Source organism: Clytia hemisphaerica, unplaced genomic scaffold, assembly GCF_902728285.1.
Source record: "Clytia hemisphaerica strain Z4C2 unplaced genomic scaffold, Clytia hemisphaerica genome assembly, whole genome shotgun sequence".
Lineage (NCBI taxonomy): Eukaryota > Metazoa > Cnidaria > Hydrozoa > Leptothecata > Clytiidae > Clytia > Clytia hemisphaerica.
The window spans coordinates 992,810-1,010,850 of record NW_027104175.1 but is presented as its reverse complement, the minus strand read 5'-3'; the positions used below and the strand labels follow the sequence as shown (position 1 = coordinate 1,010,850).

The 18,041-nt window shown below is 32.8% G+C and overlaps 1 protein-coding gene across 2 annotated transcripts in view; it reads right to left on the bottom strand.

The window, feature by feature from the left end:
- The window catches only part of LOC136814396 (fibroblast growth factor receptor 4-like), a 36,994-nt gene that overhangs the window by 8,610 nt on the left and 10,343 nt on the right, over positions 1-18,041 (bottom strand). The window contains exons 2-3 of one of the 2 annotated variants that reach the window (XM_067070934.1): positions 758-1,027; positions 82-387 (exon numbers count right to left, since the gene is read on the bottom strand). In XM_067070934.1, the coding sequence (XP_066927035.1) occupies positions 82-387; positions 758-1,027 (576 nt within the window). Of the gene's footprint in view, positions 1-81; positions 388-757; positions 1,461-18,041 lie in introns of those variants that run through there. The other variant, XM_067070933.1, reaches the window with a different exon arrangement.

The following is an 18,041-nucleotide window of genomic DNA, read 5'->3' as shown; positions in this document are numbered from 1 at the left end:
CAAAGAAAGAAAAACGATAATCTTTAAAATCATGAAAATGCCCGTTTCAAACACACGTTAAACACCGAAGGATCGACCTACCTTGTACAGTGAGCGTAAAATTATGCTGGATAACTTTAAAGTTATTTTCAACTTTACACGTATAAGTAGCCGAGTCTGATGGCACCAGATCTTTCAGAATCAAATCATGACGATCGGTGACAAGTGACGAATCAACGCGACGCGTCAGTAGGATTTTTCCATCTTTGTACCAAGAGTAACGGATTGGTTCTTTGCCGATAGCTTTGCAGTCCAGTTTTAAGACATCACCGGACGGCATAACAATGTGGGATTGGATTTTCATATCAGTGAAACGAGTAAACTGTAACGCATTTTGATCTTCAACATCTATGGAAGAAAAGAAAGGAAATTTAAAGGAATTCCCGCATTGTATTTTATTCTTTGGTTTAAAGGAAAATCGTTATCAGAGCGCAAACACTCCTGACCCCAGTAGCTCGTTGGATTAGCAGTTTATTACTGAGAATTTACTATAGTCAATTCTATAATTCGCATTAATATTTTTCGAATTTTTCGTGATCTTTCGTTTCGTAATTCTAACAAAAAGATTGGTCCCGTCAACTGGAAAGTTATACAGAATATTCTCCGTAATCTGAATCCTTTCTATAATTCGAAGAAAATGAAAAAATCCATAATTTAACCTCTTCAAAGGGTAATCAGCCCAGGAATCATTAGCTTATCATCAAAATGAAAATCTTACCAAATTCAACTTTATAGACGATGACTTCTTTCTTGATATTACCGGTAATTTCTTGGCATGTGTATTCACCTATGTCCCGCCTGGTGGCATCTTTCATCTTCAATACGGTATTTCTCTTGCGGAACTGTATCCGGTCATCTGGTCTCACTACTGTTCCGTTGATTAGCCACCGGAAGAGACGTCTATTCAGAGTTTCGGGTTTTTCATTCGGGAAACAAAATAATCGGATTCGTTCCCCCAGTTTCATTCCCTTCGTGACAGGACTGGCAGCTATTAGAATACAGAATATTAATAAAGTTTTTAGGACCCAAGGTGAAGTATGGTAATGATAAATGTATTTTCTATTTGGCTTTTGAGTGTTCTTGTTGTATATCATTTTGCTCCTGTTTTGCAGCCTTTCGAAGTATTGTTCATTGGTTCGTCGATTTTGACAATCGCAAGCCATGATCGATTTCAATCGAATTTATATATCGTTTTTATTGTGAGTGGTTTAGAAGGTTATGTGTTATTTGTGCATTAAAAATCTTTCTTTTTTACAACTTGGGTAAAAAAAAATGTCAATGTTGGTGTAAAATTGGATTCAATGTAGGTCGCTGATTATCGCCAGCTCTTTGTGCTGTGTAATAACTCTGATATTTAAATTCGGCCACCTGAGTAATGGGTGGTATCTTTTTATTTCGAATATTTATTGTTTCATTTCACTGTAAGAAAATTTCTAAATGTTAAAAATTCCAAATAATACAAAAGGTATACAATGAATAAAATAGCAGCGGAACGTGAATATACCTCCCAAAAAAGCCAAGCAAATCGTTAGATCAAATTATTATACTATTAGAAAGCTCCAGACGATTCAAAGAACATTCGACTAAAAAAAACATTGAATTAACAAGCAAGAACATATTCATCAAAAGAACCAAGCAAATCAATATCAAAAGTAGTTCGAACGCAATCCCGACCTCTTTGAAGCTTCAGTACTTTACTTAAACTGAGAATGGATTCAATCGAAATAAAGTAGAGAAGACTTTGATAAGAATTTCTGATAAGGAAAACTATGTTAATCCATGAAAATCTTGTTTATTCTTTCCATATCTGATAAAGAGCTTCTCCCCTATAAGTACTCGAAAATGATGAATGATAAGTCGTTGAAAGTCAAGGTTTGTGAGAATTTTGAAGACTTGATACTTTCACCACTTAAAACTGGGAATAAAACAACTTTTTCTTTCAAAAAACCAAAAAGACCATGTTGATTCTCAAAGAAATATAAATTTGGCAATCGAGATAGGAAAGGAAATACCAAATAAAAACTAGCACAAAGAAATAACGTCTTTGATATCCTGTCAAATGCCAAAAGAAGCTGCCACAACAACAGCAACGTAAATGGTTACAAAAAAAGAGGGGATAAAATACGTACTTTTTTCACATTCAATAACAAAACATAGCTTTTTTTCTACCCTTCTTTCATCACTACACACTTGAAATGATTCTTTTGTTTTTGTCAAGAGATGAACGGACATTATGTCATGCTACTTGTTGTTGACACTATATTTATCAAATCATAAAAAAAGACCCCAAATTCTTTTTCGACAAACAAATAAATAATAGTCGCCCAAAAATACTTTTACGCGCTCTCAAATAGTTACAAGTTGGTGTAGCCTTAAATAAATTCTTATAATAAGATTTTCTGGAAACTTAAAATCAGGACCAAAATTATTTCTTAAAATGTTCTTATATTGGTGGGTACTCGATTTGAGTTTTCTTAAAACATATGGAAAGCACGCATGATACATTTACCAAATATTCGATAATAAATCTCGAATTGAAAAAATTCTTGGTTTGTTGTTAAATTTTTCAATTTCCCGATAATTCTTATTCGTAGTTTTAAAAAAATGCAAACTTAATTTCCTGTGTTACTTTTATTTGTTCGTTGAAAGCTAAATAAAAATATTTTCTAATCGATGACAAAAGAGAATTTATCCGATATTTTCAATATGCTTGAAATTAGTTTTGTAAAGATCACCAATCTAAGCTTAGCTCCTGCACACCAAAATTCTTTTGTTCATTAGATTTTAAAAGATTTAAACATTCTACCATCATATAACGATTTCAAGAACATTCACCATTAAAGGTCATCATTCAAAACTACCCTAGCCCTATGAATATTGATTTAGAAATTCAGCCTTAGGTTATGACCTTTAGACTTCACCTGACCAATTTTGATATAATTCATCATCAAAGAAAACTCGTTGAAAATTCTTTGAGACGAAATATACGTTTATAGCGAGGAAAAAGTCACACTGTTAACGAACACGCAAAAAGTTCATTACATCTTTCGGTCGTCGGCAAATTTCATTTTTCTCAGATGATACAACTACAGTGAAAATTGCGGTTTGAATTTAAACTAAAAACCAAGTCAAGCTTTATCATGAACTGTGTGGCCTTAAAGGCTAAATTATTAAAAGGGTTAAAAAAAATCTTTAAACCGTCTTTCAGTGACTAAGGTAAAGTACCTTAGTAAGGTTCAAATCGACTTGTTCAAAATGCTAGCGATTCCTACAATACTTAAATTATCGAAAATTTCTTATTGAATTTACTCAAAAATTATGTTGAATAAATAATAAAGGAGAACTCTTTCCCCTTAACACTAACCTTTATACTGTTAGTAGTCTACCTTACCCCATGAAATTATAATGTATGAGAAGGAGCATGGATCTAGTCTGAATCGTAGACCTCTACAAAACCACAGGTAGTATAAGTAGCAGGGACTCGTTAGTTAATGCCTGAAGTTTAGTATAGACCTGGTCCAAGAAGCAACCTTGCAGACTAGCTCTTCAGCTCAACCAATAAGTCGCCTCACACATAGCCTTGAAAATATCAAAATTTGATCACTTTTGATAAAACAATTCATTCAGATCATTCACATTTCGATACAAAAAAAATTATGAGACGTTCAAACGAAATACAACCAAATAAAATGACCGACTGTCTGCTTTCACAGACGTTTGACACTAAAGTCCTTTGATCATCATCATAGTAAAAGAGGTATTTTTCAACATTCATATATATTTTTTGATTAATATAAATCACTTACAACAGATCATCATCAAAGAGAAACAAAAAAAAAACATCAACAAATTGAAACTGTAGCAAAGAGAGCACATCAAAAAGCATCAAAATACTTTACTGAAAATGGATTTTTAAGTAGATTAACCTCAAGAAAAGAGTATTAAAAGAAATTACTTTTTTTATGTGTCATTCCTTTTTTATATATATAGTAAAGTATTCTCTGTGTTTTTCAAGTACTTTGGATGCAAATAGAATGAGGTAATACCATAATGAAATGAACCCCAAAACCTCTTACAAACATTGATTAAGTTCAAACAAACAGCCAATTAGATCAACGACATAACATCCATATTGGATTCAATAGCGGTGTAAGTAGAAAATGGAATCCAATAAGGGTCATAAGCCACAAACAACCTGCAACACTATTTAACTCGATCTTATTAGCATCGGAAGAGAATCGAAAGACTAGTGAATATCATTGTTGTTGCATCACAAAATGTTTAAAATTTTTAACTTTGTAGTATCTAGCTAGCTACAACCGGGGCTACAACCTACCTAGTATTAAAGTTTCTGTCTCTCAACCAAATTCTGCAACTGATATTAACAGACTAGACTTTCGTCTCATCATCAATTTTTGAGTGTTGTCTGAATTTAAGAATCTAAGAATCTATTTACAACCACCTACACAGCAACAAACAAATGTAGCAAATGAACCTCCCTCAAATCAACAAAGATACTCTCCTCAACTCTTTTTGGAATCAAAATTATAACCTATAGTTATGATGGAGTATGAAATAATTCACTGGCATTGAACACGACACTCTTATTGAGGCACTAAAAAATTGGCTTCAATTCAAATGCATTAATCAGTGAATGAAGTTCGCCAATTTTTATGTCCATTTTGAAGATCTTAGATAGAAAAGAATCTCTCACGACTTATGAGACTAGATGATATCGTCAATCGTCTATATACTCTAAAAGTTGAAGTTATTGACTCCTCTGTCGCTTAAACCATGTACAGCTTGACCCCTTTTCAACCCTTGAAAAACAAAAATAGAGGGGATTTAGTGATAAGTGATTCAACTGTTTTCGCGAGCGGTAGGTTCTTTATCAAAGATAAAAAACGGGCCTAAAGATCTATCATGGATTGATCTCCCAGTAGAAAGATTTATGAGACTGAAGGAAGCAAGGGGAAGAGAGCGACACATCCAAAGAGATAATCTAGTTGACAAATTAACAAATTGTTTTGATGGTAGCCTTACAATAATAAATAACTATTTAACACTTCTTAGAGGCTCCACTCCAAATCATTAAAAAAAGACTGAGCACTAGTGGGTGAAAGACTAGACTATGGATTAAACAACTCAGAATAGTTTTTCCTTTTGGCGCTATATGAGATTCAGATCACACCTTGGAATCTTTAGAAATTCAAGATCCAATAGATCCAATAGAACAAGAATACTGTTTGAGCTGGTTTGAGTTAAGATAAACAAATCCACATTTCTCACAATAGCTCATTTTCAATTTTAAGAAAGTAATAAAGTAAAACTTCATAAGGATCATACATTAGAACTGAAAAAAGAACAGTTTTCTACCCATACATAAAAATGGTCAAGCATGCAAACCTATGCTAAATAATAAAGCATACTTGGTTTTTCTACCACTAGTCACAAATTTACACAGAAGGAGTTTCGAGAGCAAACTTTATCAAGCTCAGACTACTACAAGAAGAGGCGCCATTTTAATGTAGTGTACAACTTTAACAAATTATGACAAGTCAACCAGCATGACATAAAAAGCCTAGTTGTATGAATGACGGAAAGAATATGAAATAATATTGTAATTGAAAACATGATATACACTTCGAAACTCAGTTGTACGTATATTATTTTGAATGAAATGTTTATTGGATTCTTTTACATTAACCACAGCATGTGGCATAACAACAGGGTGTCCACATCTACACTGCTATGTGTAAAACTTTTTTTGAAATTTAAGTTTGCGATTCTCATCATTAAATTACCATGAAAATAAAATTTAGGTAAGCGAGTTTTAGTGATTCCAAGAAGACCCCCAGAAAGAAATTTTGAAAAATCGAGATCTAGATCATTAACTTGATTTTCTACGTTTAAATATTTTAGCTTTAGTAAAGATATTAACTTTACAAAGAAATTTCTTTATATCCAGAAAACCTTACTCGAAGAATAATCAAGGAAATATCAAAAGAAAATAAGAAGAGTTATTGTGAAATCGGATTTCCGTACGGATGGTCGAGCTTCCCAGAAGAGATTCTCAGTCATAAGGATACGAAATTCATTGCAAAAGCAACCAAACAAAGATTCTTGTATTTTGAGCCAGCAAGAACAATTTAAACTTATCAACTTATCCCCTTGCATTCGAACATCATTATTGAGTTGAATTTCACAAGTCAAACTCTCCTCCACCAGTCAACTTAAGGAAGATTGGAAATCATGTGAAAACATCTTTTGTAATTATTTGGACTAACACAGATTAATTTGGATTTGCAGAACTAATTTCAGATACGTGATGACGTCAACGAGGGAAGTTGTGACTAACAAAAATTTATCGCAAGTGGTGAAAAGAGGAAAATTTTTAGCGTTAGAGAGCTGACGAGTGTGACTAAATTTTTATGAAATCTTAAGTTTAGTTCCATTTGGACCAAGCTTTCTTTGCAAAAAAATACCCCATAAAAATTCTGCACGTGTATTTCTTTGAATTAGGAAATATATCGAGTACGAGCGATTGCCAGAGAATCCAATAAAAAGAGCAAGGCACAAATTTTGAAAACAAGAAAGACATCCCCCACACAGTACAAACTTTCGAACAAAAAACAAGTACAAACACAGACCATTACTGCAAGCATAAAGCTATCTAAATCGATACATTAACATTCATCATAAGTGGTGCAAAGTACCAACATTCAAAAGACGTTCAAAAGTGGTTTTGATAGATGACCATTAGGTTGATAGTCGGAAGTGATTGGTCGAGAAAGATAAAAGTGGGTCTTATTATTCAATTAAAAACGTTTCCGTTGAACAAAAAGATCTCCATTCAAATAAAATGTATTCTTGGTGTTTTTTTTACTGTGAACAGATCATTGAACACTGAGAAGCATTCTTTTTTAATGACACCAAAAAATAGTGCCCACAAAATACCCATTTAATTTGACCAAAATGATTCCCCATTAAAAGTTAGCGTAGACAAAAACGTCCAATCGTTTTAACCACAAGGCTATTCAAAAAAGACTAAAGATATTCATACGTGTAAGTTAGGCAAGGCATTAAGGAAAAACGCTGACTCAGCGAAATTGTGAAATACAGCGTGAATCTTCTTTAAAGTGTTTGTAACATTCTCAGAAATATTATAAAGGCTGTACTGAACAAAAGACACACCAATCAGCACAACAACCGGCACTAAATTAAATTCTTAAATTTTTTCCTATTTGAGATTATAAATTTTCAAAAAAACTTTTGTAAAATTTGCAAAATATTTACCCCAAAACTAAACAAAAATGACAAAAAAGGGGCAGATAATTTTTAAAAATAATAAAATTATTGTCTTGAAAAAAAAAAGGAAATTAAATTTATCAAAATAAGTTTGGGGAGAAAAACAATGCTATAAAATACTTCGTTAATTTCTTAAAATGGCATCTCATTAAAGCCGTGTTAGAGTAATTAACGCAAACTCCAATCGCGAAAAGGGATTATGTACCGGAAAACGGGGGTCATTTTAATCATTACTTTTCTCTTATTAATCACCTTGAACAAATTATTGTACCATTTGGTTCTGACATGCCATGAAAATCCGATTACAAATCGGGCTAATAAACGGGGAAACCTTGTATACAACCATATGAAATTTTTTTCGATTCAGGTATTTTCAAATGACTTTTAAACCTCAACAAAATTCATGATACACATATCTCGAAAAAAAGATCTAACAAAGGACAGCAAACAAAGGAATGATGAAGTCACGTGTTTAGCTAGCTCACACGTCAACCTTTGCAGTTTGCCTTGCAGTTTATAGTTTGCTGGTACATTAAAGAATTTCTCTGCATATAGAATGCTGACCTATTTAAATATCATAATAAAATTCAAGAACATCTTAATACAACGCCAATCGTCTGTAGCGCATCAAGACAAAGCCATTTGACGTCATTTCACCCTGGCAACTGGAAGCCAGTTCCCTCTACTGAAGCTTTTGCTGGAAGTGTTGATAGGACTATATCAAGACAACCAGTCGATCGAATTCTTCGCATCAAAGACGAACTACAAACTCTGAACTTGCTAATTGACAAAATGACAAATCCAAGATTTATTTTCACTGGTATTACCAAAAGTTTATCTTTAGATCAAAAGGGGAGTTAGCAGAGAAAACAAAAAGGGCCTTATAGAAAATAAGATTAAAAGTAAAGACTTTTTGTCTATGATAATCCGAAGAGATTTGAGATTGCTTTATAATTTCATTAAGTTCTTTGCGACTTTTTGACGCACGTCGACTTAAAACTTTCTCAAGCACGAAAAAAATCTTTTTTTGTGTGGTGCGTTTATTCGTTACTTATAAATAAACACACTGATGCTAAATCAACATATATAATAAGAAATTGAGCTTGAATCTCTCTATCTTGGTATCTAAAGAGTGATGGATTGATATTGTTGAGTGATCAGAACTCTGATACGCAATCAATCATTTCACTTTTATCCGTAACTGCGTAACTACAAATCTACAGTCTACATTCGACGTTCTACTAAGGCATACGCTCCATTATTCGGTAATATTCAAAGTCGCCGTTAACAAGAAGCTCTCATTAACGATTCTCTCCCTTACTCGATCAAAATTCAATTCCCATTAAAAATCGAATTAGAGAGCTCGTCATGTAATTTGTAACCATTCTCAGAATTTAAAGTTTTAGCATCCTTTCATTATAATTGTTTAAAAAGTGAGATGATGCAAACAAAACACAAATAGGAACATTGTTACAAAACTTCAGGAAATTAATGGATGTCCGACATAAAATAAAGAATCGAACTATCAAATACACAATCGATAAAATTCATAGTAGTAGTAGTACTTAGGCATACTGTTGATGATCAGATTCATTGAAACTAAAAGCGAACTTGAAATTGGTTTACCGAATGAAATGTTGTCGGTTGAAAAGTAATGGAAATTATAGTGTTAAATAATGACCATCCAATTTTGGATAGAAGAAGTCCTCTCTTGAGCTTGATGATGAAAATATGCTACAAATTTGAAACTTTAAATTCTGAGTAAAGTTACAAATTAGTTTTGTATTTACGCAGTTACGGAGAAATTTGAATATAGAGGAATGACCACTGAATATGAGGGTGGCCTATAGTAGTAGTAGTACAAAACAAATTGATACGGCAAATCAAGAAAAAGCACTTATTGTTTAAAAATGCAGTATGTATCGTTTGCAAATACGTAATACGTACAAACACAATATCCGAAATGAAACGAAAACAACACGAAAAACAGTTTGTCACAGGAAAACGAATTATCGACGCTGTCTCATGCTGAAAGGAAATTTCTAATCCGGCCAATAAAAAGCGTCGCAAATCCAACAGTAACTACAAGTAGTCTATACAGTAATATAAATATTCATCAGAGGTTATGACATTAAAGCAAAGTTGATTTTTTTACTTATATTTCTTAAAATATTCTTCAAAAACAAAATCCAAGCTCTTTCTTTTTCTCTACCGAAGCATTAATCACAAAAACGCCATGTAGATCATCTACAATAACAAAACACAATCTAAAATGAAAACATTCTCGTTTTTTTATAAAAGCTTCTATAATGATCTGTGTACGAGCAATTATATACGACCAATTACCTAAGATCACTAACTACTCTTCAAAATTTCAACTCAAAAGCCAAACTAATTACATTGGAATATGCAAAATAATGAATCTTACCCACTGGAAAATTGATTGCTGTCTCAAAAAAGCGCACCATCAAATGAGCAGAATTAAAAGTATTATAATGGCGCTAATTTGCGTTGCGTCTGAAAAACGGCATGGCTGAGGAGATACTTCTTTGACAGATTTAACCGCAAAATTGCAACAACAAAGTTTATGCGTTTTTCCCATAAATCAACATGGGAGTTGGGCGTCACCCAAATGCACTAAAAATACCAAAAACTTACCAATGTAAATATTACCTAACCATTTAGTTATTCTAAACTAGTCACTAGCTCTAAACACAGCAGTCATATTAAGGTTTTCCCGGAGCCAGTTAGCCAGTATTTCCAAGACAAACAACACGTCAGAAACCAATTTAATATGAGATTTGGTTGATACTGAGATTTCCATTAAACAATGACCTTTTTCACTTGGTATCTTAAACTGGCTTTACGTGTTGGCACTTACAATCACGTTCTTGGAGTCAACTACAAAACAAGCACAAACAACACCTTTGTACCTTCTCAAATCAAAGAGATCGGACAAACACACCGTGCAGTCTAGGCTCCAATTCTCTGTACACTAACCTACACTAACAATAACAATAATCACAGTCATGAAATTCATCCATCGCATCGCAATTTTTAATACCACTTGACAGTAAGGTCAAACGAATTCTGATCAACAGAACGCAATGGATGCAGAATATTAATAAGAAATTATTTTATAAGAACATATGAATAAAAAATAAAAGTAGTGAGCACAATATAAACACTACGGTATGGCATTACGATATGAGACCTCGTACTCAGGGCCACAATCTGGTTCAGGGTTTTAGGGTAAATAGGAGTATACCTAAGCTGGTTTTATTCAGTAAGTGCACTTTGGTATATCAGGTTGATAACTGAATGGTTGAGTGATTTGTCATCAAATGACAAAACACAGTTCTTTTTATTTACAGTCACGAAAATGATTTTTTGAAAACGATTCTTTGTATTTAATATAAGGAAGGTCAGTCTTTTAGCAAGGCTTCGTTTTCAATCACGAATAACTCAGTTTTACTGTGAACGAATCATTAAGTCTATCCGAGTGTTATAGAAAATCAAAATGGTTTTTCGCAACCTCGTCGTCTAGGAGAATACAAAGCACTACGTCATACCTTGAGAACTGCTCTTACCACAGAATTTTGTGAACAAACAGTGATTAATCTCCCTGTAAAAATGTCACTTGGAATTACTCAAAAAAAATCTTGCTTTTCAGAAGGTTTTAACCGTAAAGTCGAAACAAGACATTTTTAATGGAAATTTTTTATTTTAGCGAGATATTTATGATACAAGTACGTAAGGAGATTAGACCAGACCAGACCCTTTTTCAAAAGGACCCTACTATCATAGTGGGTATAACTTTGTTCTGAGCTCTTACGATTCCTATTGATTTATGTGAACGTTATGAGGACTCTTATAAAGAGATAAGGGATGCAATCATCAAGAGTCGATTTCCTTAGTTTTTGTACCAAAAAAATATTGTTTGCGACACAAGAAAACATTCACAATCTCAAGATAAAAGAAGCACTTGAAAATCAATACTGAAAATAGCATTATATTATTTTTGTACTGTTGAATATTCTTGAATCATTACGTAAAACGCATAACTAAATGATGAAACAATTTTTGATGGATATGGTCGTATCTAGTTGAATTTTTTCAAAGAGGATATCTAATAAACCAGAAATCACTATCGACCAATCAAATTGACCCGCCCTTTGACCCACCCTCTGATTTTTAGAAATCGTTTACACCAATCAAAAAAACTATTTGAAAAAAAATATGGAAAGTGATATACTAGTGCAATATCTGGTTGATTGATTTGTATCGAATATCACAGTGGTAAAGATAGTTTTCTGATTGTGGAGTTTCATACCAGAGTGTGCTGAGGTGAAGAGGTCAAACCAACCAAAACACTGTCAAAGATATTATGTAACCAAACAATCAAACAATCAAAACACCAACAAAACAATAACGAAATAAGTCTTTCATATAATAACAAAATATGCCAATAAGTGATAAGGTGGGCTCGTCAGGTCGAATTTTGGACCTAATAAAGCCAATTCTCTTAGCAACATGACATATAATATGCCAATACTAGTAAGTGATAAGCTAGGCTCTTCAGATGTCAAAGTTTGGACCTAATTACATGGCGCCGGCGTGCGAATGGAATTGAGGGGGCCAAAAAATATGTCGCCCACCATGGTTGGGCGACGAAGAAAATTTTCGACTTTTCACCCTTATTTCACCCCTCTAAACGCTATATGTAAGATCTTTTAAAGTAAAAAACATTACTTTGCAAAATATTGGGGGGGGGGCCATGAATTAGGCCAATTGAGTGCTCTAGGTACCCGAATTCATTCCCAATTTCTCATTTCTTATGTATTACGATAACATGCCCATAAACTTCATCAAGCATGGGCCTTCTACGTCATTCGCACGTGAAGAACAGAGTTAACACTACACAAGGTCACAAGGTCAATGAAAGAAAAAGAAAAGAACCCGGTATGGTGCTAAGGGAATCTTTTATGAGAACAATTTCATAAGAACAACGAGGCTCTAAAACATAGAAATAATCTACCCTAAAATCCCTGGAATAGCTCTATATCAAGTAAATCGAGCTATAAAGTTCTAAAGATAGGGTAAAGGACTAAAATATCTCAATTTATTTCTCTATAAGATAAGAACAGAATAAGAACAATTTGAAGCTCAAAGTGCTAAAGAAAAGAACAGGCTCGACTTCACAAAATATTACTGTTCTTACAAAAAAAAGTGTTATCTGATAACAATTACTGCTACTTGTATCTGCTTGGATTGTGAGAAAACTTCATTCAGGACAAATAATGATGAATAAAGTTGTGGAAGTATCAAACAACCCGTCAGATTGATGAAAACAAATCACTTTCTCTTCTCATCGTCCAAAAAGATTTTAATCAAATGACAACGAATCCAAAAAAGGATATTTCCATTCTACTGCAGTAGATTTGTTGGTGTTGATTTTCAAGTAGATTTCTCTCCCCAAGGAACTACAAATTTCAAAGTATGACAAAAATACCTGATAAAAATAAACTTTAAACAACCGCCTTAAAATACCACCACTTGATTTGAACTTAAAGATCTATTGACGAAAGTACAAAATGACTTTTGGCAAACACAATTATCTTTCGACAAATAAGAATCTTATTTAATACTAAAGGATAAGTACTTCTAATTGTCTTGTTAATTAAGGTATCGGCATCAAAGATTAATGCTTAGTACAAGCCTCACTAGAGTCGACAACAATAGCCCGTTGATTTTATAAAGAATTCGAATACACTCTTTTTTTTATAAAAACCAGTAGATTTTAATCAGGCTTGGCTGTTCTTATTTTTTTTAGCACTTTGAGCCTCAAATTGTTCTTATCCTTTTCTTATTTATAGAGTGAAACGAGGTATTTTATCTTTTATGCCAAATTTTTACTACTTTCACCCCTAAAGTGAGTAATTCAAGGCTCAGCAATGTTCTTAAATTGTTCTTATTTTTTGACGATTTTGAGACTCGTTGTTCTTATAAAACTGTTCTTATAAAAGAAAAAGAGTGTATGTCAATCAATCATTATTTCATCAAAGTATTTGAAAGTTCTCTATCTCTCTCTGACGTTCAATGTCTTCTTTAAAAAAAACGAGGCGAGGACTGAGAAGGACTAAGCTATAGATCCTTTTTGTGATCAAAATAAGATTCGTATGTTTTTACCTAAAGATTTAAAATAACTACCCAGGAGAAATTAACAAACATACTACTAACGTAGTCAAATAATATGTAAAGGGGGGTCATTAATAATTAATGACAAAATCCCAGGGGAAGTTGGGAAATTAAAAAGGTGACTCTTTGGAAATTTATACATAGAATTGATTATTATTTGGTCCAAAAAGACTTATTTCTAGGACTAAAAAACAACAACTTAATCAGCAGTAATTCATATGGCTTTTTCAAGGTTCTTTTTAACAGGATCTATAAAATCCCTTCCCAGGACTTATTGTAAGGATTTTGAAAAAAGGAGTGTTAAACGTGAAGGTTTTTGTTAACCAACCAGTTTTTCCCACCCACGCTCTTAAATCTTCATCCAGAAAATGGAAAAAAAACTTATCACATACGCTTTTTCATAAGAACAAATTCATAAGAACATAAGATTGAAATCTGGCACAGACCTTGGAATAACTTTAAGATATGTACTGTAGAACCCAACGTCAGATTTTAGAAATAAAATGTCTTAATATTTTAAAATAAAATCTTCAGGACATTTAAACTTGAAAACACAAAACAATTAAAACATCCGATAATACACAGCGAAAAGTTGAACGGTTTCTATAACTAACACTTTGTATCACTCTCTTTAAGTGACTTAAATAAAGATGAATCAAAATTTCCTGACAACTTTAACTAAGTACCTCACTTATAAATATTTATAGAAAAATAATACTTTGTTTTCTAGATTATTATATATTATTATAAACACTTGATGACATCAGGACCTTTTCTCCCAATAATTTCAATAAAGTACTCGCTTTAGACCTATGAAACAGGTTTGTGGCCCCTATGAAGAAATCTGTTCTAGGTAGAGACAATCGTGACGTCATGCAGGATTTGGAAAAAATACTTTAATCCTATTACTTGATGATTTTAGGTATCCCTTAACTTTAATACCATTTAAATTTTTGTTTTCTCGTACGTGGTACTTCAAAACAAATTAATCAAAAAGCCTTGTAAATCTTTTTCTTTATCATCTTCCTGGGCAAATCAATAATACATTAAAAATCAATCAATAACATGGCACATAAGCTTCTGTTTTGTACTTGGTGGCTTGAGGAAAAACAAAAACGTCAGTCAAGAATTCGACGAAAACAAACCATATAATGGTAGGCCCACACCCGTAACTACCAATCTATCGTTAATTCAAATTAAAAATTATTTCTGGATATCAAAAGCCAATCCATTGCCCCCGAAAAAAACTCTAAAAGTATATAATTGTGATTCTCTTGAATCTAAAATCATATCTCAATCTTTCTGAGCACAGCCAGTTTGTTATTGTAAAACTTTACAACATTTAAGTCCCCTAGAAATAAAGCCGAAAAAAACCGCGACCCTCTCTCAGTGCTTATTTACTTGCGGCTCAAAAAAAAGTAAACACAACATAGTTGAGGACATCGAAAACACATTCAAATAACATCCAAAGAACGATATAACGGCAAATGTAACAAAATTAGAAAGAAAATAAAAGATTTTTGACTCAAGAAAAACAAAAATCAGTAAACATCTTAAGATTTGGAGAATGATTCGAACTTCTTTGGAGCTTTCAACGTTGAACGGAAGTCACCTCCGTATTATGTGTTCCGTTAATTTACATTTAATCCGCCACAGTGTACCCTTTGTTCTGCAAATTACACAAACCAAACCCAGTATATATCTATATTCAATCAATCTTAGTAACATTCCCCAAAAAAAAAATTGCTGTTTGACCAATATTCAAATTTATACCAACTCCAATGGCTTAAGTCTAAACTTTTTGGTGAAAAGGCTCAACACATAAATTTTCAAAGAATATTTTTTTTAATTTAGAATATCAGACTAAAATGTAAATGCTTTCCAAATTATGGGCCCTAACCATTCTCTACTCTACTTGTTTGGGTGGTGCAAACCATAGACCTTTCGCGAATAATTTAAAAGACGGTACTAAAATTAACTCTTAAAAAAGCATCATCGAGGAAGGAGTACGAAAAGTCCTTCTTGGTCTAAATAAGTGCTTTGAAACGGCTTTCCTTCTCAGAGACATATTCTGTTCTATATTGAACAAACGGGACATGAAGCGGTTCTCGAGTATACTGTAGTTGAAAGAGTTCATTTCATTTGAGGATTGTTTACATACTTTTCTTATAAGAAAAAAACTTGAATACCAGGCTTGAGCTCAACATAAATCTAAGAACAAAATAAGAATAATCTGAGCTTCATATTTATTTCAGAGATTATTAAAAGAATACTGATTTTAAGGCCTGTTAAACCTTTAAAAATAAAGATACTATATTAAAGCTATTTAAGACGATTCATTATGAAGAAGCGTTTTTGAAAGATAAGAACAGCCGACGAGTCTCATCCCAAATTGACTGGTTCTTATAAAAATGTGTGTATTTTGTTGATTGATCCTCTGTTTATTGGTCACAAACTTTTCAATTTAGTGATGACTTCTAAATTGTTCGCATCTTTCTGTTGATAACAAGAGGGCTTTCAACCAAAAGATTTGTGTACAAACTTTCATTTTCCCATAGGAAATTGTGTTGCTTACATGCGAAGAATATATCATTTTGTACATGAAATGACCTTAGGGCGACATTATCACTAAGAATCACCATATGAAACGTAATAGCCAGAAATTTATTTTTTGGGGTTTGGCTGTGTAGTATAGTAAGGTAACAACAAACAACACAAAATAAAAATAAAAAGGCGAGTACCAAGGCTTGTAATTACTGACTATAAGCGATTCTTTGTTATAGCTTTTTATACAAACCTAAAAATTGAATAGCCCAAACATTAAAAACGAATCAGCATCGAAGGAAGCCATCCATTAAGTACAGCTTTTTTATTTGGTTATTACACAAGGAACTTATATAAAAGATTTAAGTTTTTTGATACATATCATATATAGTACACTTTGAAAACCACCCATTCCAGATAATAAATATTCATTCTGTAACTTAATAAAACGATAAACTTTACTTTACAAAGGAATAGCATCACTATTTTATGTTTCGTGTGACAAAGTCACTGAAATATTTGATATCAAAATGTTATTTAGGGCTATGACCTTTCAATAGAAAACAACAACACTACTCACTTGACCATCGTTGCGATAGATAGCTTTCATCGTTACGCTCTATAAGACATTTCTAAATTGTAAGACACCCAAGCTCGGCTGTCCTTGAAATAATGTAATGTGGATATCATCCATTAGCATTACAGTAATCATTTCAGAGGTCTTTGATTGTTGATATATGTACAATCAGAATTCCTGACTGCTTTTTTTGAATTCTATATTCTCTCAAACAGAAGTAAGAATTCGTGCTTGTCCTTATTGGCCTTGTTCATAACTGGGCATGCACGCTAGGGAACCAATCAAAAACATCGAAACCACCAAGTTACTTGTCAATCAATCTGTTTTGTTTGTTTACGATAGCCCTTGGTGGCAAACCTGCCAGAGGTTACAGAAGTTATTCTAAATCTAAATGACCTAAAATGTTACTCTCTGTCATTATCGTATGATGGTGAAAAAAATATGAGCAATCGGATTGGCTTAGAACGAATGCATAAACGTGTTATTCACCAGTGCAAATAAGTCCCAAAAACAGTGCAATATGGATTTATTTCTCTCGTTCTTCTATTCTTGTTGTCACCTTCACTCGCCTAAAAACTCGAAAAATAAATCTCATATTGCACTCTGCACTATGCGATAACTAATGCTTATTCCTTTAATGAAATAATTGATCTCCATAAAAACTTTGAGTTACCTTATGAAACTACCTTTGCAATCTAAGCAAAGAAGCCCTTTTAAACTCAACTATATGATTGTAGGACAATAGTCGTTGTTAGATAAACTTGCCATACCGAAAAAGCCGGTGTACACAGTCGGTGCACAAAGCGAATGGGCATCTTCCCTGCTTAACCTCTATTCCAGCAACCTTAATTTTAAAATTGAAAATATCGGCTTTAGTCGATATATCCTTTGTTTACATTTTAACTGGAGTCGTTTTATCCGGTCAATCTGGACTTCAAAGATTCCCCAATAATAAGGAACGAGTTACCTGGGCCATATGCATGCCCGAGATCAAAGCATTGCTATGAAAATAGGTTTTCATTTTATTGTTTTGAAGTATTTCCTTTTGAATATATAACTGATTCGGTATTGATACATCTTTTGAAAAAGGTTTTCAACCATACTTCCGTGAAATGTACTTTCGTGTCTCCATTACTCGAACCTCTATATTTCGATAGTCTCCTCTCTATTCCTCATGTATATTCGAGGTATGAAAATCCTATAATATACTGCAATAATTATTTATTGAAAATAATTCTTTAAGAAATTTTATTGGTTGGACACAATATTATGACATAATCTTTATTGGATTATACTCTGAGTGACGAAAACATACATAACAATAGCTTAGGAATGTTTTGAGTAGTATACATCATAATAAAGCTTAAAGCTTCTT